Consider the following 25,363-nt stretch of genomic DNA (forward strand, 5'->3'; position numbering starts at 1 on the left):
CTGGAGGAGACGGAGAGGCTAAGAAAACGGCGGGGCAGAGTCGAAGTAAGCGCCTACAAACTTATAGAAAAGAGTGGGAGAGCCAATTTTGCCGGGTGGTTGAGACCTGTTGCAGGCTCGGAAAGCAAAGCTTTTTGCCGGTATTGCAAGACAGAGCTGGTGGCCGAAATAACCGTATTAAAAACCACAGCAAATCCAAAAAACACACAGAGAAAGAAAAGATATTAGCGCCAACACAAAAATCTATAAAACAATGCCTGCAAAGAACGTCAGAAAACTGTACTATAGCGCATCAGTAGACTTGTTAGTTTGATTATGACGGGTGTACGATAATTTCCCTCAAAATACGATAATTTGATGTCCCTGGTACGATAATCCTACATTTCCCACCTGGCAACACTGATAGATATATTAGATAAAGGCTAGATGGATTATGGCGGACTCTTGAATGTCCGCACAGGAGGCCATTTTGAGGACAGTAAAGCTTCCGGTAGGGATCAGTGGTACGTTAGGTAACGTCAGTGATCTTCACAATCGTTTACACTCTTATCTCGCGGAAATTTTGACGGATTTACAAATGACTTGATTTACTATCGTCATTACCTTGGAAATAATTCTGAATGCTTGAACATGTTGAAATGTGCAGCTTAATTGTGTATCACGGCTATTGTGTATCAGTCATTTTACATCAATTGGCGAGTAATTGTTCTTTCTTTTCAATATAACTTAAGTTGCACTTAAATAAAACTGAAGTTGCACATGATTTCCAATCGAGTTGATTTGTTAAACATCTTACATTATGATTTCGACAGGTAATTGCTGACTTTATTGCCAATGAAGATGCCAGAATTTTGTGCAATCTGCTCTATTGAACACTCCCCTGAAACGAGACCTGTCAGAGACCTGTCAATGTTATTTTCATATGAAAACCCATGTTTATAATTCTTCATAAGTATGTAGTGCCATACGAAATATCTTACGTTTATAACAAACCAACCCGTTTGAAAATCAGGCAGGATATCTAGCCTTTATTATAGATATCTATGGTTGACAGTATGACAGTTTGCCACCCGGAAGTACCTTGGCAACCTTTGTTTACCAACATTCTGATTTGGTCTATAGTCATACTATGTTGCTCTGGTTAGTTGTAGGTTAGGTATCCAATTGAGCGAAGAGGCATTTTTTTTCCTGGTTCGTTGAAACACGCCCCATAATCACAGCCCAATGGGTCAGTATCAGACTCATATTCTGACTAGAAATATGAGTATGACATCGTCAGGCTACCTCTGGGATGCAGACAGGAATAGAAAGATGAGGCATGATATCATGGCTGCCTATAAAAGTGAGTGGGCATAGTAGCACTCATCAGGAGCTTTACATGATGTGTGATCCTCTTATCCTTCTCAGGGTTACAGGAACAGTCATCCATTTCAGCATTATAAATGTGTACATGTTTAATTTCTGGTTTGATTTATTGTATCAAGTTTTCAGCACAGTGTGTTTAATCTGGTATTTTTTCACATATCAGCTACATTTGCTATTTCTTATGCTGTGATTATATATGTCTATGTGGGTGTGTGTGTGTGTGTGTACATATTCTATTCTATGCGGTTCTTTACTAGATTCTAAACTATTTATGTATGTATAGCATATAATGGTCATGACAAATCAGTCCGGTGAAGGAGCTCTACTGGTGCATCAGCAGATGTTTAAAGTGGAACTGAATGAAGGGCGTCTGTCTAAACTTGTTGTGACCATTGTCATGTCTCTGCTGTTCATCTGCATCAACTGCATCATGTTTCACACCCTCATGAGTAAGCCTGTGTTTAGAGAGCTGCCTCGCTATATCCTCTTTGCCCACATGCTCTGCAATGACACAGTTCATCTGCTGGTGGTCGCGATGCTCTTTATTTTATCTCTAAATTTCCAGATGATTCCTAAAGCTGTTTGTTCACTGATGGTTATCGTGTCAGCAGCCACGGCTCGTATTTCTGCTTTGAGCCTGGGTGTGATGTCACTCGAGCGCTATGTGGCTATTTGTTTCCCTTTACGCCACAGTGAGATGGCCACACAGAAAGGGACGGGTGTTGCGATTGCAATAATCTGGTTCCTAGGTTGCCTAAGTCCCGTGATAGATACTATGTATGCACTGATAGCGAACGCAGTGTCTTTTAAAGATCCCATGTTCTGTACTCGAGAGAGGTTTATTTTGTCACCATGGCAAAGAGATGTGTTTCAAGGACTTAATGGTTTCTTCTTTGTGCTTATAACAGTTATTATTCTTTTCACCTATGTCAGTGTTATAGTCGCAGCTAAATCTGCCTCAGCGGATAAAGATTCTGCTAAGAAAGCTTGGAGAACAGTCCTGCTCCACCTTGGCCAGCTAGTACTTTGTCTGAACAGTCTGTTGTATGGAACCATCGAGAGAGCCTTGGCTATGACCAGTAGCACTCGTCTGTTCATGGACCTGCGCTACCTGAACTTTCTCTTTGTTCTCATTCTGCCTCGGTGCCTGAGCCCCCTGATCTACGGCCTGAGAGACGATGCTGTTCGGCCCTTATTCCTTTACTATGTCAGGTGTGGAGCCCAAAAGGTCAAACCCTCTGTAACAGCACACTGATGTGCATATGGCATTCGGATTGCATACAGCTATTTTTGTTTGTTAGAATTACATTAGTTTGTTACATAATTAAGATTTCATATACGGACAACGTTTCATATGCATCATAAACAATCATTAACGTTATTGTATTGTACTGTTCACCCTTATGAGTTTTTGTGTGGGTTTGGGTATTGCACTTTTATTTTATCTGCTTTCTTTTTGTGAATAAACATCCTCCAGTTCGGTGTATAAAGAGAAACCCTGTGAGTGTGTGTGTGTGTGTGTGTGTGCTGCCGTGGGGATTGGGGTGGTATGGTTTTGTGCTGCTGTGGCAGTAGTCTTGTCATGGCTTGCTGTGAAATAATGACCTGGAGCTGGCAGTAGGCTCGTCATGGCTTGCTGTGAAATCATGACCTTTCCCTGTGCTGGTGCTGGCTGTAGGGTGATCATCGCCTGCCCCTGTTCTGGTGCTGCTTCTGACAGTAAGAACCTCATGGCCTGCTGCGTCTCTGTCCCTGCTATAATCTGAAGTCTCAGGTTCTCTGCCTGGCCCTTCAACCACTGTCACTGACTCAGAACAGTCTGTCTCCTAGATAGAAATAAGTTGTTTCCGATATTCAGAACCACCCAAAACACTATTAAACACAACAACAAGAGGATTGTCTTTACAATAATACTATGAGTCTAAATCAGACAGTTATCCTTATTTCATAACCCTGATAAACAAAATCTTAACAAACTGACCTGAGACTCCATGCCTCTGTCTGACTGGCTCTGGCTCTCTGTGCCCAGCTGCGTTTGGTCGCTTGGCTTTGCCTAATGAAACCATTATTCCACATTTTTATAAGCATTTAATTCCTTTTCTTATGGACATCTTCATCAAATTGCCTTGATATATACACTGTAAAAGAAGACAACGTCACCGTATCTTTTGGAGATCCTGTGTGCAGTGTGCATTATTTTTCAGGCTGATCTACACATTTCTACATCCAACTCGTCCTGATATCACGTCAACTTTAAGCATAAGCTACACATACACTTACCCCAAACACCACTTCATACATAGAAACAAACTTAACTTAAACGTTTTTCTACTTACTTGGCGTTTCGGAGCACTAAAAAAATGACCGAATATCGGAATTCCTTATTTTCTTTGCCATTTTAACCGAGTCTGTTCTTTAACGAAAAACGAAGATACTTTAACGATACTTTAATGAAAAATGACGATAACTCCTGACGATGTTTTTTTTTTACTCCAGTTTCTCTATTCACCAACAACAAGACAGCTGTGGGTCTAGCTTTTATAGAGAAGTGGCCTGCAGAACTCTGGGAACATCAGATTGGATGACCTCTCTGTGCATTAACACGCCATGTCACAACGGGGTGCCTAACTGGAAAGTGCTGGTAGCGTCAACTTTCTGAACAGTTGTTTTTCTCACAATCTGACCGTGTAGGCTACTGGGCTGATTGACTGACTTTATTGCTTATTTATTTATTTATTTAATGGCATTTGCAGTGTTCGTGTAGTGCTTTAATTTTTGTTAGGACATCACAATGCCTCGTAGAAACAATGCATGTAGACATATTCTCGTATTTATTATTATTTTATTTGTTTAAATCCCAGGATGTCTGTAGAATTGAAACAGGAACGTGCACATGCGCAGAACCTATTCAGTGTTGTTGGTCTGAAATTCAACATTGAAAAAGCACGGAGATGAGGCACTCAGTACCTTTGCCTGAATGATGAGGGCGTGCGATAGCCCACTGGTCGGGTTAATACTGGTACTGCCGTTGCTGTAGTGCAGGCCGAGAGAGGACACGAAACAATCTCACAACCTGACCGTGTATGGGCAGATTGACTGGAACACGGAGCTGTAGACCCGCCCTTTGGAAACAGCATGGGAACCGAACCACTTTGAGGAATAGGGGGATCATGATTTTTCAACACTTAAAAAGCACATTATTTTACGTTTATAATAAGCACTGCTTGTGTTGTCGTGCGTTTGTTTCATATTACAATATTTTTTTTTTTTTTTTTTTCAATTTTGTTGAGGGGGGGACAACTTTATGCGAGGGGGGGACGTGTCCCCCTGGGATCTCCGCCTATGGCTATAGGCTGCACTCACACGGTTCCGTCGGAAAGCCTTGATCCGTTAAGGGCGACGGTTCCTCATTCACTTTGAATTAGCATGCATGCATACACGCCAACACTACTGATTCACTGAGTGCCACACCTCACCGTAGCTTGGTCTGTTAGTGTCTTTTCTGGTTGCTAATAAATCCATAGTGTTTTTTTTTTGTTGTAAACGCTGTGTGAATTCCGTTATTTGCCATGGTCTGTGAGCCAGACATGACAATAGGAAAATAAATCCTTAGACCAATGCTCATAAATAATCTTATATTATGACAACATACTCACTGTGAAGGTTACATTTGTGCATTTGGTTTATTCAGGCTGGGTTGAGTGTGGGTGTTTGGAATCTTTAGCTAACTGTATTCATTCTGTACATATGCATTTGGTACAGCATTCCGTTCATATGAAACACCTTTCGTCCGTATTAGATTGGAATGTAATGTACATACAGAAACACACACATATATACAGACACACACAGATACAGACACAAACATATACAGACACACACATACTGTATACTCAGACACACATTAGCTAGGCTCACATGCCCAAGGATGCTGGCTGGATTCCAAAGCTGAGCTGTTAACTATTAACACTAATTAGCGGTATAAGTCATTAGTTACACACTTCACACCTGCCTCTGATTCATGAGGAGAAATGTCCTGTTTGTTTGATGTTGGAATGAGATTAAAGCTCACCGGGGGATACAGACGTAAGCTAAGTCTGAGAACTCAAACCAGATCTAGTCTTTGAAGAACTCAAACTAGATTACACCGACATGTGCTTATTGTGTTGCAGGCCAAAAAAAATACGAAAAAATAACATTCTATCTAGTCACTGTGTACTGTGATTCGATGTGATGATCTTCAAATTAAATTTGTCACGGGGCTTCTGCTGAAGCTGACAGCAGCAAACTGATGACAATAAAGGCTTTGATGAAAGTAGCTGTGCAACTGAGTCAAAGACCAGCGAAACATGGCTGTGTGTCCCCTCATCTCTGGAAGGTCAAGCTTTACTGAAGCATCATCATTATGAGACAGATCCAGGCCTGGTGTGTTCCTGTGAGGCTGCATTGTGTAACCCAGGTGCTTTCCAGTAAGGCCGTATGATGGACAGCTCAAGTGCCCCCCCCCCCCCCCCCCGATTCAAGTGTCATAATTCATCACGTCTCACCGCTCCCTCAGCTCACCATTACAGGCCCATTAATAATGCACCGCCCCGGACCCTGGAGAGTCCACAGCGTAATCAGCACTCTCTGGGCCTCCCCTCCTCAGAGGACCCTTACTAACTGACAACAGTGACCAGAATAGTTCCAGGACAAACAGACTTCAACTCATCCCCCTCCCCCTGGAGTGAAAGGGCATGTTTTGACACCTGGAGATCTCCTGGTATCTGTGGCTTATGAATTATTGATGACATCCCTGTCTATCTCACTTGCTGACTCAGTCTGCTGGGCGGACACACACACACGAGCGTGCACACACATACACACACACACACAGTCTGATGTTTGGCTCGGCAGACTGATGAGTGTGGTGTCCTGGAGACTTGCCACTAGGGAACTAAAGACATATCTGGTAAACACTGAGTAAGAAGATAAACACATATCCTCATCATGAAATTGACAATGGCTAAGGGCATTATTAGGGCCTAGCATATTGGCACACACTGGACACAATATCAGAACTGGTACCGCTGGTGTGCATGTGGCTGAATATCTGCTTTGAGACCATGGCCTCTGACCGGATTTTAGATCTCCTTTCCATAAGCAACGCAAGACGTCCAGATATGGCAAAGGAGATGACGGAATCCTTCCAGTGCTCATCCAAGCAGTTCGGAGGAAAATGAAGATCCATTATTACGTTCAAATCCTCCAGGTCTCAGGCCACACAGCTCTCCTCACACACACACACACACACACACACACACACACACACAGCTCTCCTCACAAGTTTTGTCAGGATAAAGAGTGAGCTTCTGCTTGCTTTCAGATGTAGGCCTTTGTCTCTTCGTCTGCCCACGTCACTATGAGAACACCATACTCACACACTGCATGCATACTGGGCCGTTACGAACTGGGTTAAAAATGCTGAACGAGACTTAAAGTGAGGACTGACATTCACAGTGCAGAAGAAGAATTTCATTTAAGAAAAAAAAAAACTACAACTGAATCATACTCCTACAAAAACAAACAGCTTTTGTTCCCTTTCGTTACGGCAAAGACCAGAAGATGCAAGAGTAAAGTGCTCAATCTCACATCTATTTGTACATGACTGAGATCACATCTATATGTACAAGAATGAGATCACATCTATATGTACAAGACTGAGATCACATCTATATGTACAAGACTGAGATCACATCTATATGTACATGACTGAGATCACATCAATATGTACAAGACTGAGATCACATCTATATGTACATGACTGAGAGGAACTCAAAAGGTCACAGCCCTACATACTGATAATCTGACTTCTTGATAATCTGATAATCTGAGTTTCTTTGAACATCTTCACATTAAATAAATATAACAACTGGGGGGGGGGGGGGGGGGGGGGGGGGCATCTCTACAAAGCACACAGCGTCAAAACCCGCCTCACAGGAAGCATCTCAATCAAACTACACTAATGCTTCTCAATCAGGGAGCCTGGAGCCTGTGCTGCAGGTATGTTAGTCTGAGTTTAGTATAGTCAGTGCCTGCTATGTCTGTGATGAGTCATAACTCTTGGATAGGTTATTCACCTGGAAAGACTATTTTCTTAAAGGGAATATTTTCTTGGTGATGTTATTCACCTGGAAAGACTATTTTCTTAGAGAGAATATTTTCTTGGTTATGTTATTCACCTGGAAGGACTATTTTCTTAGAGAGAATATTTTCTTGGTTATGTGATTCACCTGGAAGGACGATTTTCTTGGCTATGTTATTCACCTGGAAAGACTATTTTCTTAGAGAGAATATTTTCTTGGATGTGGGTCAATGACGTATAAGGATTTTCAACAGGCCAATTTTAAAATACAAAAAATATGAATATCTATTGCAATTTTTCAAACATTTAGAATGTTGTGTACACGTAAATTCATATCAAAATTTTTAATTAAGTGATTTTAGTGATTTTTCATCTAGATAAATTGGCCATGGCCTTAAAAAATGTCATCTGGTGCGACCGTGATTTATCTTAAAACAAATTAATATCCTTAACATACTTAACATTTTTTAACAAGTTGTCAGTAATATAAAGTGTTTAGAGACAGTATTTGCATTTCTTTTGGGTTTTTGTACATAATTCTCAAATTTTTGTTCTATTATGTCTTAAGTCCCCTTCTTAAATGTAGTTTACAGACTTATTTTTCCTGTAAAGCGCAAGACTGATCGAAATGTTAAAAAAAAATACCATTCATCTAAGCATACTGTATTAGTGATTAATATTTCAGCCCCAAAAATGTGATATTTTATTAAGAATGTAATACAGTTATGGGTATTATTGGTCGCACCACATGATGAGTGGTCGCTCCAAATGATATGAAAACCTCCTATTGTTTAAAGAGATCATTAAACAATAAATTCCATACAAAACATAGATTAAAACCAGATTTTATTCAAAAATTCATAGAATTTTCATGAACACAAACATTACATACATAATATAAAAAATCACGTCAAACTTGCCATACAGGTCTTGAAGACTAGCTTGCTCCGTGGTGGCTCAGGAGTGCTTGAGGGATCTTCAGTGTGGAACATGGTTTCCCCAGGTCTACTTTTACTGGCTGGTAACATAGGCATGGCTTCATTTCTGCATGCTTAAAAGGCATAACATCTCCCTATGACTTATTTGTGCCGCTTGTGAAACAAAATCGGGTGAATCTTGAGGGCCTGTCCACACAGAATCTGGATTGCCTGAATCGAAAATAAATGCCTTCCGTCCACACGAACTTGGTGAATTGGGTCACTGAATCCGCAACCTTTGGAAACCGGTCTCAAGAGTGGAAAGATTCCAACCCACCAGCGGATCCGTGTTCGTGTAGACGCCTGATACGCACATTTTCTAACCCGATGACGTAATTGCCCACATGAATGCCCCACGCCCCGCAACCTCAGCCTCAACCCTAATTAATTTACTTCATAACAGCAACAACATAAACTAAATTGTTAACAAGCTGGTTAGGAAAGGGATGAAATTAACAAGCCACACCTTAATCTATCACTGCTTAATCTATTTGCATCAGACCGTTGTTCAAAACCGTTTTTTCTTTTTTTTAAGTGTCGGCAATAGCCTATATGAGAAAATCTGACGTGAAAATATTTGTGCTATAGACGGAAGTTTCAAAACAGTTATTTAACACAAACGAGGCTTATGGCAAAGTGCCTGATTCGAACTAGTCCTGTTTGGAGTGCTGTGGTAACAGTGATTTCAGGTGGTAGAGAAGTCGTTCAGCAATCGGTAGATTGCTAGTTGGATCTCGACTTCTGTCTTCTGTTACTTTATGTGCATGCTCCATGAAGTCTTTACAACCACAGGTCCATCACTGATTACATGTAGAACTGTAATCTTTGGGCAGGTTGCCTGAAACTCTTTCAGTATGGGCTCCAGGTGTGCCCACACTCCCTCCTCGTTATGGCGGAGGCTGTCTGGCATCTGGTCAAATAGATTAAAACAGTTATAAATAAATTAATACATAAATAAATAATAAATTACTGATAAATGCATCATTTCTAAAGTGAAATGGCATGCTCTTAGTAATATTTTTTGCTTTTTCTCATAATATTGTACAAAGCTTAAACATAAAACGCTGTTTCTGAATTATTAGGAAAAAAAATACTCAAATTGCAAAAAAATCTATTCCAAATAATACTTAAATAAAGTACTTAATGCATATAAATCGTCAATTGAATATCAAAGCACAAAAACTGCCTATTTAGGACATATATCTATCATGGAAAACACTCTGCAATGGTCGCACCACATGATATTTGGTCGCACCACATGATATTTTCAAGTTCAGTCAAAATTTACAGGCACAGAATTGGCCACCTAAACAAAACAAGCTAGCTGAGCACAAAAGGTTACAATGAAATTTTAAAATCAATATATATATTTGTAGAAAAAACTTAAAATTAATTGTTTTTTTGAGGTCGCACCACATGACATCGAAATATGGCAACTACATACCATCTGCTAAAAAGGTTTTTTTTTTTTTTAAATTTGAGAGAGAGTTACAAACCTGTTGCTGATTCCATGAGTCCTTGGCAAACTGGTCAATGATGTAATTCATTCAAAAACAGGAGGTTGCAACATAATTGTCCCAAAAGTGGTCGTTTTTTGATGGTCGCACCACATGATATTTCATAAAATGGACATCATCGGACAAAGTTTGTTTGTATATTATGATGGAAATAAAAATACAAACACTTTGCAATTTTGTACAGGACTACAAAACACTTGGGATATCATACCAAATAGGGCAGAAAATAAATTTGAATAGATTTAGAGCAATTTCAAAGAAGTTTTCACAACAGCAGTCATGGCGGGACGGTCGCACCACATGATATTTTGACTCTTTGAATAACAGAAAAATTACAAATAACTAATGTTTTTGGGATAATTAAAGTGAGTACATATATGGGAGAGGTTCATATATATGGTATCTTTTTATGCATTTAAACCATTTTTAACTTAAAAAAATGCAGTCGGACAGAAAATGTAGGCGTCACGTCATTGACCCATATGTTATTCACCTGGAAGGACTATTTTCTTAGAGAGAATATTTTCTTGGATATGTTATTTGCCTGGAAAGATTATACTACATTTTCAGGACATTTTGTCCATGTTGACCTCTGGTCCTCCTGGTCACTCAGCGCAGCCTATTGAACTGACGAAGCCCAGTGCTGGGCAAGCTACCACGTGCTGCACACTGGAAGTAGTTGAACTACAGCTACCCTAGAGAGAAATGTAGTTTGATTAACAAAATATACTTAGAAAATTAACATGTGATATGAAATTATAACAAACTAGAAGGGCACTCGGAGAGCAGAGACCTCCGCCAAGGCCCGTTGCCATATGTTAACGAAAGTGAAACAAATTTACCTTCCCCATGAATTGGTTCTGCTCCAAAATCGAAACGGTTACAACCTTCCAACAAATCGCCCTGTAGTTTTTGCGTATTGCTGCTGACAAACAGACAAACAAACGGCAGGAGAACATAACTTCCTTGGCAGAGGTAACAATGGCCAAATATGTTTTCACAGGTTCAAAGATACACTGTATGTAGGGGATGTAAAGTTAGAGATGCTGGATTCATGAGTATGTAGGGGATGTTGAGTTTGGGATGCTAATGTGTTAAATATTCAGCCTAGACACATGAAGGGCTGCAATGGTGAACTACATCACATTGCATACATAGGAGGGAAGAGAGAGAGGGAGGGGAAGTGGTGGTGTGTGTGTGTCTGTCTGTCTGTCTGTGTATGTGTGTGTGTCTGTCTGTGTTTGTGTGTGTCTGTGTATGTGTGTATGTGTGTGTGTGTGTGTCTGTGTATGTGTGTGTGTGTGTGTGACATGGGTTGCATCACCTCCGGTCCTCTTCTTAAAAGAGGGCTCAGCTGGTCTGATCACAGGAGTCGCAGAATCGCGGCGGAACGTGCACGGCATTCTACTCCACACTTGCACAAATCTCATTTCACTTCTTTTTGTTCAATTTCGCATTAATTTACATTAGATGATGTTTTGTCAAACTTTGAGAATGGGCTTGCAAGTTTAACTGTTGTTCTTTGTAAATTAATGTTTTGTTAATGTGTGTATGTTAATAGTTTTTTTTCTGTTAGGAGTGATGTTTGCAGCAGTGCAGAGAGTGTTTGCGCACTGTGCTTCTCTGTCATTACATTAGTCTCCCCGTGCACCTCTCGTGAGCGCTAACGTGAGCTCACATCTCAAATCTCAGAGGGCGCTCTTTTCTCTTTTAGTTCAGTGAAGAGTCTGGCTGCCTGGGTCTGTTCTTTTTTATCTGTGATGTCATGGCTCTGAATGAGTCTGGGCAGGAGGTTCTGGTCGCTCACCAGCAGATGTTCCAGGTCCAGCTGACCGCTGAAGGACCGCTGACCAAACTCCTGGTGGCCGTCTTCATGTCGACCCTCTTCATCTCCATCAACTCCATCATGTTTGTCACACTGCGGAGCAAGGCTGTGTTCAGAGACACTGCTCGCTATGTGCTCTTCGCCCACATGCTCTGCAACGACTCCACCCAGCTGCTCTTCTCCTCACTGATGTACATTATTTCCTTGTGTTACGTTCAGGTGGACAAAGCTGTGTGCGCCATTTTAATCCTAGTCACTGCCTCCACGTCACGAAATGCTCCCATAAATCTAGCTGTCATGTCACTGGAGCGTTACGTGGCGATTTGCTTTCCTCTGCGGCACGGTGAGATTGCCACTAAGGGGAGAACAGGCGCAGCCATCTCTGTCATTTGGTTCTTTGGGGCGGTGAACCCTGTCATCGACATTCTCTACACCTCGGCCACAGACCCCACATTCTTCAGCGAGCGCATGTTCTGCACACGGGAGAGAATATTCATAGCGCCATGGCAACGGGAGCTGTTCGAGGGCCTCAATGCCTTCTACCTTGTTGCCGTGACGCTGATCATTGTCTTCACCTACATCAGTGTGATGGTTGCAGCTCGATCTGCCTCCAGTAATAAAGATTCGGCAAAGAAAGCCCACAGGACTCTCCTGCTGCACCTCTTCCAGCTGGGCCTGTGCCTCAACACACTGGTGTTCGGCAGCATAGAGAGGCTTCTAGCCATGACCAGCAGCAGTCGTCTGTTCATGGACTTGCGCTACGTCAACTTTCTCCTCATTCTCATTCTGCCACGGTGCCTGAGCCCCCTGATCTACGGCCTGAGGGATGACACTGTGCGGCCCTTGTTCTTGTTTTATTTGCGGTGTAGCACACGCAGAGTCAAGCCTGATGTCAATGTGCACTGACTAACGATCTAAGGCTAGTATTTAATGCTCTATTCCACATAAAAGCTATAATTAGCTGATAATAGATTGAAGAAAGCTTGCAGTGGTGGCCAGGAGGGGAAACAGTGAACAGGTTTCATGTCAGACATGGTTGATGCATGTAAGCAGCCACATTTTTTTTTCTTTCGTTTAAATGTTATTTTTATACTTGTACTCTGTTTTGCTAGTTCATTTGTCTCAAAATAGAACTTGTCTCTTACCTCTGGCACTAGAAAAACAAATAAAATGTGATAAGATCATAGTGATATGCTTTTGTTTTGCTTAGGGAGCCTATGCCTATTGCAACAACTGGACAGGGACCACAGATGCAAATTTGCTTTTTTTTGTCTAATTCTGGCATATTTACTGTTATGTTAAAAAATAAATAAGATGCTAAGCACATTACATGGAATAAACTGTTCTGTGTAGTGATATTTCAGATGCTTATAATATTTCTAATTAGAGTGTCATAGTAGTCAATTATTTGATCATACCCCATATGTGATTGTCATTGCAGTTTTGGGTCAAAACATAATAGGATCACAATACAAAATACCCTGCAGTTTATTGGCAACAAGAACTAAGAGCAGGTACACATTTAAGCCCACACAGTTTCTGTGGCTCTACACCACCAGAGGGCAGTGGCATAACTGGGTGGAGTATTGTATGATAGAGAGGCCAGCTTCTTGTACTTAAAAAAAGAAAAAATAGACTTTTGCCTGTGCAGAACGTTTGACTCTTAAAAGTTGAAAAGGGCAATGCTCAACTTAACAAACCCCCAACATTTAAGAGCACATGTTGGCCCCTTCATACTGAATTAAACGACAAACTAAACAAACTGTAATCATTACTTGATGCTAGGACATTGTAAGATAAAACTTGATACACTCTCATTGGTATAGATTAGCTCCCATTCTAAAAGTCAAATGAATATACACCTGCATCCAAGTTATGCATTGGGTATGTTACTGAACTCCATACTGAAAGTGGCTAGGTTGTCACAGTCACCAGAGGTCTTTCAGTTTCTATGTCTAACACACACTACCCTTATTTTATGAGAGACTACTTAAAGTAATGAAGTTCCACTAGTTGACCATTAAGTTATTTACTTCTGTTATAGTCACATAGTTCCTATTTAAGAGGAAGACCCCTTACCTAGATTAGATTTGACTGGTGATAGTTTAAATTCTGATTAAACAGTAAATAAAGCTGGAATACACTGACTGAATTGATATATGAAAAGGCTTTGAAATATTGAAGCCACTCCTTAATATGTTTGTATGCTGTGTATTGTATTGATGTCCATCAAAAAATTAAACCTTAAACCTAAAAGGAACACTCGGGGTGTATGGGGTTGTGGTGGTGATAAAGGTTCTGGGGAGCTCTGACCAGCAAGTGATGCCAGGAGCACACCCAAAAACCTTAAAGATTTCAGTTATCAATCTGAACGCATGTTTGTAATAATTTGAAAAATATTTTAGGATGGAGAGATGAGGAACTCTGACCTGCAAACTATGCAGGGAGCTCACTCACAACTGCTTCTAATATTCAATCATATTAATCCTAAAATCCAAAATGAAATGCTAAGAGCTCATTTTAGTCCAGTTCGTACCAAAGTAGTCCTTGAGGAGCTCGAACCTGCCAATGACTGCAGGGAGCTCACCCAAAACTCCTGTTTATATTTCAAATGCACGGAATGTCGTGGAATTAATGAAAATTAAATGTAAGTCTTGTGGACCTTTTGAGGTTCCTTTCAGTAAGGTTAAGTCAAAAATAATGAAACAAAATAAAATGAATAACTAAAAATAGAATAAAAGAAACTAATCCATCACTCCTCGGGATGAAATGCAGCTTGTGAAGCAGCGTCTAACCCCCTTGTAGATGTGGTGAAAGAAACGGCCAACTCTGCCCTTCTTCTTGGGTATCTTGTCTTTGCCTGGTGATCAAAAGACACAATTATATTTGTGGTCTTAAGAGAGTTTTTTGCTCTACTAATAACCGTCCATACATCACAAGCATATGAATCTCAGCTATTCCATACTGCCATTACTCATCCAGCCCTGGAAGGTTTTAAAATGGTAACTACCTATACTTTTTAACAAAGAAAAACACTCACCCATAGCAGATCCCAAAACTAAATCCTCTGTGATGGTTGAGGAGTACTCATTGGTGTGGCATTTTATGGCCTGTAAATACAAAAATACAATATCTGTGACCTATACAGAAATGGTACCATCCCCAATAGATACTGGAGAACATACCAAGTGGGTAATTCTTTACATAGAAAAACTGTCTACCTCAGCTTGAATGGTTGCCATCGTCTTGGTCTGCTGTTTCTTTCCACACTCTGTTTGCTCCTTTGGTGTCCTGGAAACATGAGTGGAGACAGTCCCATTTGAGGGGCACACTGCTCTGGTTTCCTTCATTCCAGAGGGCTGTCTTGAGGGTGACTTTAAGATGCCTTCCACAACGAGTTTTGAAATGCAGGAATAAAACTCAGGGCACTTTGCAAATGTCAGGCTCTCAAGATGTTCTGTAGAACCATACATTTTGATTAACTGCATGTAGACCATGAGGACAACCTGACAGACCTCAACAGAGTCCAGGCAAACGGTGGCCTTCTGTTTTGTCCTGGAAACACTCAAAAAGAGACTGGAAGAAAGGTCAGAGAAGATGGTGTCAAAGAGGCTGCAGTCAGCCAGGTTAAAGTCCTTTAAACCCATCGGTAACAGGTGTACCAGGAGTCTGCTGACAATATCCTTGACTGTCCCAAAGTGCACCTTCATCATTAAAGGCTTGGTTTCCATGGAAGATGCACATCTATGGTAGGGATAAGCCACACAGTCAGGGTCGTTAGGGACGTCAGGTCTGATGACAGCAGTCAGTGGTCGCACGGCAGGTGCAAAGGTCGTAGCAGGTGCGCTTAACAGAGAGGCAGAGCTGGAAGTGGAGGCGATGTTACGAGCTACTGATTCTGGCAGGAGTGTAGAGACTTCCCTTGCAACAGCACTCGAGATGGCCTTGGTGACTTCTGGGCTTTCAGAGTTCAGAGCTCGCTTGAGGGAATCAGCGGAACCAATCTGTTTCTCAAGCTCCTTGCGAACACTGCTTACGACACTACAACTGGGGGGCCTGCTGTATTTCACTTCAGAATGAAAGTGGTCAGGAGATGCTGGAATTGAAATCATCATAGGATCATCTGATAGATCACCCAACACAGTTACCACCCTGTCAACTGCCATGTCCGTGAGATATGTCGGTGAGTAACTGCCAGACTCAATATCAGAGACCAGTTTAGTTACGACGTCTACGACAACATCTGTTTTGGATGGAAGGCTAGAGAAAGCCGGTTTTGCAGCATCAGTCATCGCAGACTCAATGTCATACACAGCCTTTTTCAGAATATCAACAGATTCATCTGTTACTTTCTCACTGGCTATACCGTTGCCCTCTTGGACACAGGTGTCCTCTTGAACACAATGATTTGAGGCGTCGGCACTTGTGCTTCCAGACCTTATCATTCCGTCTTCAATAACTTGAACAGGTGATTGGCAAGCTGATTCACCTAAATCTGATGCAAATACAAGATTCCGTTTAAATTCATGCAAAGACAAATAAATCAGCCAGTTAGAATTATGTAATATAGTTATAGTTATGTAAATATAGCTATGTAAAGGTTAAACAGCAACACTAAGTTGAGGTTACAGTAAAAGCCTGCTTTCAAATGTATCTTCACAAAGAAGATATTGCATGAGGCAGTCTGAAATCTGAAATCTTACCATCAGGGCTAACGATTTCACTGGAAAGCGATTCCATAATGTCAGACACAAGCACAGGGCAGAGCCGAGAAACCAGTTGTTGCTGAAACTCTGAAAGAGGTCCCTTTGGAGAACAACATGATATCTGTTTGCAGGCAGCATCATTGGAAGCCTCCGGAATGCTGAGACTGCGAACAGTCATTTTATTGACCAGTTTTTCTACAACTGCCAGTAAGAGGGTACTAGTTGGACTTGAGGGCCGAGAGAATCTCTCACTTTTGGACCTAGAGGTGGATGGGGTCTTAACCCTCTTTAAGGCGTTAAGAGGAATCATATTCTTCGTGGCATCCATTGCACACAGGTCTTCAACGGCAATTTTGTGCACAACGGTGTCTTTATTGTTGACGTGGGGCACAAAGAAGAGTGTCTCTGAAGTTGGGTTCGTGATGAGCTGGATTGGGTTCTTGGTCGTTTTCAGACTCTGGGCTTTCTCTCCAAAAATGTCCTTGAGGAGATTTAACACAGACCCTGACAAGGGCTGTGTAAACTCTTTCAGATCGTGTTCCTTGGTGGTCTCACACAAACTAGCATCGCAACTGATCTGAGATATGGAGTAATGTGTGGATTGTCTGGAGGATTCTCTGTCACATATGTTGTGATACAAGATGGAAGCAACAGAATTAGCCAGTCGGGGATTGTTTCTGGGTGATAGTTCCCTAGGTGTGTTAACACTATGCAGTTTATTATCATGCAAAATACAATCCACTGATTTCCTAGGATGAGCATAATCTGGGTGCTTTCCTGAAGCAGTTTCTTTGCAGCTTATTTTAGGGTCACATTCAGAAAACAACCTCTCCTTTGATGTTTCAGTACTAGAAGAAGTCTCATTTGTTAATAAGTCCTGTGTGACAGCCTCAATTATTTGCCCTATGTACAGTTCTACATCTTTCTCTGCATCAAGTATATTATTCATATCTTCATCCTTTGGCTTGCCACCCAAAAGTTTGATCTCAGTGCCATGGTCATCAGTAGTGATACACGGTCCGATTGACAGAAGGCGATCATCAAACTCTTCATTGGAGTGTCTATCCTGAGAGAGTAGTCCTTCTCTAGCTAACACTGCAATTGAATCGTCCAGGCTTGTGTCCACAACATCGTTGGATATGATGGTGAATTCAGCAAGAGTGTCACAGTCGTTAAAATCATTCTGAGATGTTTCAGGGAAAGTGATCGAATCATGTATTATGTCCAAAACAAAGCTCTCAGCTCTGGTCATAATGGCTTCAAGAGGAGGTGTAATTGCCATTGGGCTCTCCTGGTCATTTGCTGCACTAGAGAGAGTGACTGATCTCTTAAGTGAAGTCTCATTTGAAAGCTCCCCTGAAAAAGGAACTTCCGTGTAAAAAGTCAGTCCTAGGTATGATTCATTACTCCCACTTTCTGTGTAATCTAGAGAGGCAGGGGAAGAAATGGTGGTACTTGAGTTCCGACTGAACAACATTGTGATGGTGTGGTTGTTGCTAGAACAGGAGTCAGTGGACAGGATAGAGGAGCTGCTAAGGCTTCGGTCAGAGTTTTCACTGGCGGGCCTGAGACTTCCTGACGAGGAGCTTGATTCCTTCTTTTGAAATCGTTTCATCAGAACTGGAAGGAGGTTTCTCCTGACTTCAGAGACGACATGACTCTTGACATTGTGAAAAAATGCTTTCCCTTCCTCCTCCGAAGAAAGCTTAACATAAAGAAACCAAAAACATATAAACTGTATATGAAGGAGTAAAGCACTGACCATTGACATCAAAGAAAATCTGCAATTTGTTTGTAATCTTCAATAGAATCATCATGAACCAAACAAATCATGTACATATCCACTTTAGAATAAGGAGGATAAACAGACATGTTGTGTTTTGTTTTTGTTGTGTTTTGTTTTGTTTTGTTCAGCACAGGCAGATGAACTCACCATCATATGTTGTTCCTCTGGGGTGTCCATGGTCAATCTGTAATAATACAAATATTTTTTTGAAATACAAATAAATATAATAAATAAGACTACTGTGGAAATCTCTTTTAGTGGTGTATCAATTGGTAATAAAAACAACGTACGAGTCAAAAGAGTCAATAGTCATGGAAGATGTGTAGAAACCACCACTTGATGCTCCTGATGGGGAAGTGAGGTCACGTGGACCTAGTCCAGAAGAGTCTGGAGAGTGGACCCACTCCACAGTTTTCATAATCTGCAATGTGAAAGACACAAAGGAAAAACATGGAGAAATTACGATTATTGTTTTACTGACTTGAACCTTTACTTTGAGCCTTCCAAACCCTTACCTCGCTTCTGTGGGAGATTGGTATCTTGGAGGAACGCTCCAGACGTAGTTCCCGGCACACCTCTCTCTCGATCTCCTCCAGCTTGAGCCGCCGATTCACTTCCCATGTCTGTGAGGAAGTGGAAGTGTTGGAAAAGACCAGGGCGTTCATTGTGACCATAAAGCCATTAATGAAATAAATCATTGAGACAGTTAAAATGTTTCATATTTGATCTGCCCAAAAGGTTTTCTTTGCCAGTAAATAATGATCTAATTATCTTACCAATTTAGCAAGGTGCAGATCCTGTCTGTTCCCTGACTGCTTCTGGAACCTTGAACAGTAACAATATCCATTACACTTTACGCTCCAATGTAGTAGATTTCAAATCTACTCTCTGGACTGGAGCTCAATCCAAGAAATGCTCACACCTTTGCTAAGGGACAATTACACCCAGCGTGAGCTGATACACAACAATTACATACTTACATCTTGTTGGCCATGTCTGCACCTCTGTGAACAAGCCAGTCTCTCATATCTGACATGTGGATATTACAGGGAATGCGACCCTTCTCTTTCAAGGTCAGAAAGTCTTTCAGCAGCTTTTTCTGAGATGCACAGATTGTTATTGTATTAACGACCACTATAATATGACAGAACAAGAATGGGAGCATTCAGATAATGCAAACCTCCGCCTTGTGACCTTGACCTTTGACCTTGACATTTGAAAATCTAATCAATTATTGCCATTACATTACCCAATCTCCCCACAAAGTTTGATGGAAATCGGTCCATGCGTTTCTGCGTAATCCTGCTCACAAACAAACAAACATACAGGGGCGAAAACATAACCTCCTGGCGGAGGTAATAACAGGGACTTATCCTATTAACTTTCTTTGCCATGAACTAGGATGATAATTACCTGCTGCTCATAGTACAGCTTCTCCCAAGAGAGCTGAACCATTTTGGTGTACCTGGTGTATTTATTGTATTCTTTAGGTGTACACAGCACCTGGAAATGTCAGCAAAGGATAAATAATCAACAGTCTATTTATATTAGAACTGATTATCTGCCATTCAACATAGACATAACTATGATTCTATACAGTATCAATACCTAAGCAACCACCGAGACTACAATTGTAATAACCAAGCAGCTACCACAGAAACCACAGCAACGGTCAAAGAAACATCTTGCAACATTCATAACTACCATAGCAACAACCTAACGACAACAGCAGCAACCACCTCAATTACCATAGCAACATCCAGGCAACAATTTAAACTGCCATAGCAACACCATTACAACCAACACAGAAATCAACTTAGCTTCCTAAGTAACACGCTGTTAACCAGCTTGACTACTATAGCAATGCCCTAGCAACCACGCCAACAACCATACCATCACCTAACCATCACAAGGTCCATATCACAATCTATCAACTACCTCTACCAAAACAAAACCCTGGCCATTACCTCAAAAACCATATCAACACCCTAGTAACCAGCTTGACTATCATAGCAAAACCCAAGCAACCACCTACTCTACCATAGCAACACATTGGCAACCACCTAAACTATGATGCAATATATGATATGATAGCAAAACCTTAGCAACCAACTTGACTAGTATAACAATGCCCTGGCAATCGCCACGCCAATTACTATAGTTACCGGTTACCATGGCAACCAGTTACCTGGGTATCCTAGTTCTCATAATGAGTGTTATGGCAAACCTCTAACAACCACAATAACAAGCATTTCAACTACCATAGCAGCACCCTAGCAACCAAGTAAACATTTATGTATTCTTTACATTTCTAACCAATCGTCTAAAAGACATCTCTTGAACCAACATTTACCATTATATTTAATTTGAGTACCAATGGACAGTCTTTACAGACACTAACCTTTTCATCAGAAGTAATTAAGCCATTCTGTAGAAGCTTTTTTTTTCTCTCTGGCTTTTTGAAAAATTTCCTTAAATGGACATCATGGAGGCAGTTGTAGGTGCCATCAAACAGGTACATATTCGGATCGGATAGCTCAAATCCGGGAGACTCCTGGTATAGCTGAATAAAACAGTTTAAACACCAGTTTATTGCACATTTAGATTATTATTGATAACTATGGGACAAAAAAAAAATGGTCAAATTGTGCGGCAAATGTAAAATACCTATGACCGCATAGGTATAAAATGACAACTAAGCCATACCGTCTCTCCCAAATGTGCCCTATTGTAGCGTGACGAATCACCCTCAGCATCAGTCAGTTTCATTCCTTTAGGTATCCTCAAATCATCAGACTCATGGAAGACAAGGTCACACAAATGGAAAATCATTTGAATTATTTCCACCACATTCATGTAACGGTTCTTATCAGAATCAGAATCATGTTTATTGGCCAAGGAAGTTTACACATACAGGGAATTTTACACTGGGTGTAGTGGCTCTCAATGCTCTTAAACAGAAATATACAACACAACAGTTTAAAATGAAAATAAATAAATATAATATAATACCCTTATTCTTATGGTAATTATTGAGATCCCCCAGGGCAGAACAAAACATGAATGAGAGCATATAGACTGACTTGCAATAAAAACAGTGTATGAAACGGCATTGTAGTAACCAGACATAACATTTTACATCCTTTATGTCTTAACATGATATATAAGAGGATTATTCAATTGGTAATAGGGAACACAAACATACATTTTTAAAATGATAAAAAATTTACCTCATCGGTTACCTCATTCATTTTGCACAGTGGTGTAGAAAATCTACTCTTAATTTAATAAGTTACTGTGTTCATCCGGACAACAAGTTGGAATGAAAGGGGTTATGAGGTTAGAGGTTTACACCAACATACCTGCATTGTGACGTGTGGTGCTACTGAGCCTCAGGTCACGTCACATCTGCAGCCCTCAACTAGACATATCACCCATTGCCACGGTTACACTAAAGTCAAGGGTTTCAGTTACATTACTTGATGACAACGAATATTTACAATGAATTAAGTCAACGGATAAATTGCGGAATGATATGGAAGATGTGAATTAGAATCACAAATCCCGTTGCCAATGATAACAGTCATTGGGCTGGCCCATTCAAATCAACAGAACTTTTTGGAACATTCTGAGGAGCTGTATAATAAATACACGTATCTACTGCGAGTCTGGTTCTGTTCGTCCCTTCGGGATTTCTTTCCCGATAATGACCGCCAGACTATACATTATCCCCTACATAAATGCTGCATTGATCTCTGGCTCGTACGGTAATGTCTTCCAACGCAGTTCATCAAAGATCACAGAACTCTATAATAGGCGGGTGAGTATTCTAAACTCTTTGTTCAAAGAGCTCTGTGTTATAGAATATTTTCAATTTCCTTACGTAGCAATAGATAGCGCAGCTTGGTTAATGTTACACTTTTTGGGCCACACTGACAACGAATTATAAATCAAAACCACATCAATGATGTCAATTTGCTACAGGCTCTGTAGCTCTACAGTGAGAACTGTTAAGTTAGGATGGTCAAGTATCACTCGCTGTTACAGCTGCGTCCATGAGGCTGAGATCAGTTGGACAAGGATCACATTTTTTTAAGACAATGCTAGCTACGCACGTTTCATTTAAGCATTAGCTTTAATAAACGTTACCACCCTCGTGTCCAACTTTTCAGTATGCCATTCTGTAGCCTATGTAACTTATGAACGGAGATTTTTATTCATCATGGCCCGTCATGTCACTCCTCATACAGATGTTTAATGTTCAGATAGGCTACAACGACTGTAGCTTGAGTGGTCAAGATGCAGCTTTAATATTCACATTTAGACAGCTTACCTACGAACTCCTTGAGTCCCTGGTGAGCGGCGCACAGTGGTGGCTGGCGACGTCAATCTATCACAGAATTATTTCATGCAACAGCATTAGTTGGGCCCCGCCCTGTGAGATTGCATGCCTGTTGTATCTCTACAGCAGGTGTACGGCAGGTGATTGGAAACAGGTGGACCCCATGATATTACCACAATGATATTACCACACTCCTAAGCTCAGTGACCTGATTTCTACTTTACTTTTATAATTGGAAACATTTGAATGTAATTGCTATTGCACATGTATTGGTGAAACAGGAGGAGGTTTTTTATGTTTTGTGTAGACATTTGAAATGTATTTGGTCGGTGAATAACTGGTTGTAATGTTGCACAGGCCTCTAGGGGGAGCTCACCCAACAGAAATGTCTTTTCTCAATCTAGGCCTACAGTTGGAAAGTTGTTTTGCTTTACTCCATAAATGAGTGATGAACTAATGAATTAAATATGTAAAACAAGTCGAACTTTTATATTTGAATACACCAGTGTTGTCAGGTTAAGTGTTTTTGATAAAATGTCCTTTACACACACCAGCCACTTCATTAGGTACACCTTGCTGGTACCGGGTTGGACCCCATTTTGCCTTCAGAACTGCCTTAATTCTCCGTGGGATAGATTCAACAAGGCGCTGGAAACATTCCTCAGAGATGTTGGTCCTTATTGACATGATAGCATCACACAGTTGCTGCAGATTTGTTGGCTGCACATCCATAATGTGAATGTCCCATTCCACCTCATCCCAAAGGTGCTCTATTGGATTGAGATCTGGTGATTGTGGAGGCTATTGGAGTACAGTTAACTCATTGTCATGTTCAAGAAACCAGTTTGAGATGATTTGAGCTGTGTGACATGCCACACTATCTTGCTGGAAGAAGCCATCAGAAGATGGGTACACTGTGGTCATAAAGGGATGGACATGATCAGCAACAATACGCAGGAAGGCTGTGGCGTTTAAACACTCGATTGGTACTAAGGGGCCCAAAGTGTACCAAGAAAATATCCCTCACACCATAACACCACCACCACCAGCCTAAACCGTTGATACAGGCAGGATGGATCCATGCTTTTATGTTGTTTACGCATGCAGGTCGACCATGTCTACAAGCATTGAGTTGCTGCCATGTGATTGGCTGATTAGATGCAGTATTTGTGTTAACGAGCAGTTGAACAGGTGTACCTTATAAAGTGTGTGTGTGTGTGTGTGTGTATAGGTAGATATATATATGACTATGAGAGGCTTAGAAGAGAGAAGTGTTTACAAAACAAAAACCTCATTGTATTATAGCATTATAATCAACTACTTCAGCAAGCACAGCCTACTCCCACATTACAAAATGAAAGAGATTTGCTTAAAACAGCCATCCTTCCTGTCAAGAATGACATTTTGAGAATGAAACTTTGAGAAAATGTGCAAGCTCCACTGATTTAGACACCATGTTTTACTTCACAGATTTTGTCCATATATGTTTTTCATGCATGTGTATGCATGTGTTGTTATGCTCAAGTGTGTCATGCAGTTTTTCATGCTAGCTTCCACTAAAAGGCCTAATTTGAGGATACAGTGTGGTGTATAGCTCGGTGTGCATCGTCGCTATATGGTTCTAAATAGTTGACAGTAGGGTCAGACGGTTCAAAGCCCTGTTCTCAGACCCAAACAAACCACACAGGACAGGCCTCATACCCACAGACCACAACAAACAGACTGACCCAAAAAAAATGCATCCTTCGTTAACTTAGTGTGACATTTCTTTCAGAGTTTGTGAAAGCCGATTGGGTTGCAGGATAGGCAAATAGAACATGTTGGTCCGTCATCATCCATTTGGGACGGTGTAACATGAACCAAACTTGGAACTTTTTACCCACATTCATGAAATCCCTACACTTACTGGCCCTACTCTCCTTGAATGGAACATAATTACTGCATAAAATAAAGGTAAATGTTTTGTCACCATCATAAATATCTGGTGATGAGATAAATATACATAGGAAATGTTTCTCATCTTGCATGCTGAAGGACATGAAATAGGTCTGTACATATACTGTGTAGAATTAATTCAATTCAGTTTAATTTAAAGTATATGGCAACTATAATAATCTCTATAATCACTTTACAGATGGCAAGGAAGCACTTTCTTTTAACAGAGAGAAACCTTGAACAGAACCCCAGCTCAAAGGGGGGGGGAGGGGGGGGGGGGGGGCATCTACTTGGGGCTGGCCGGGTAGAGAGATAGAGATAGAAAAGGGGGGGGGGGGGTAGAAGGGAAGGAAGGAGAGAAGGAGAAGAGAGAAGCAGGAGCAAGCAGATGGATTCATACACGTATTAGAGGATAAAACATATGTGAGGTGCGACATATGTACATGATCACACCAACATGTGCTTATTGTGTTGCAGGCAAAAATCTTTTTTTTTTAATTACTTTCTAACTATTCACTGTGTACTGTGATTTGATGTGATGATCTTCAAGCTGACAGCAGCAAACTGATGACAATAAAGGCTTTGATGAAAGTAGCTGTGCAACTGAGTCAAAGAGCAGCGAAACATGGCTGTGTGTCCCCTCATCTCTGGAAGGTCAAGCTTTACTGAAGCATCATCTTTATGAGACATAAGGTATTCAGGTTTTACATAAGCCACACATCTTTAGGACACATACTGAGGCTTTACTGAAGCGTCATCATTATGAGACATATTCAGGCTTTACTG

At 40.9% G+C, this 25,363-nt stretch overlaps 2 protein-coding genes across 2 annotated transcripts; both read left to right on the top strand.

The window, feature by feature from the left end:
- Positions 1-1,660: 1,660 nt before the first annotated feature.
- LOC308371637 (odorant receptor 131-2-like) lies at positions 1,661-3,131 on the top strand (the record flags this gene model as incomplete). Its single annotated transcript, XM_080846615.1, has 2 exons — positions 1,661-2,577; positions 3,044-3,131. The coding sequence occupies 2 exons, from the start codon at positions 1,661-1,663 to the stop codon at positions 3,129-3,131; spliced, it is 1,005 nt and encodes a 334-aa protein (XP_080702741.1).
- Positions 3,132-11,748: 8,617 nt separating this feature from the next.
- On the top strand, positions 11,749-12,714 carry LOC308362579 (odorant receptor 131-2-like; the record flags this gene model as incomplete). The annotated part of the gene is made up of 1 exon (XM_080835301.1): positions 11,749-12,714. The coding sequence occupies one exon, from the start codon at positions 11,749-11,751 to the stop codon at positions 12,712-12,714; it is 966 nt and encodes a 321-aa protein (XP_080691427.1).
- Between the last annotated feature and the right edge of the window lie 12,649 nt (positions 12,715-25,363).

This window comes from Sprattus sprattus (genome assembly GCF_963457725.1).
Source record: "Sprattus sprattus genome assembly, chromosome: 1".
Classification (NCBI taxonomy): domain Eukaryota; kingdom Metazoa; phylum Chordata; class Actinopteri; order Clupeiformes; family Clupeidae; genus Sprattus; species Sprattus sprattus.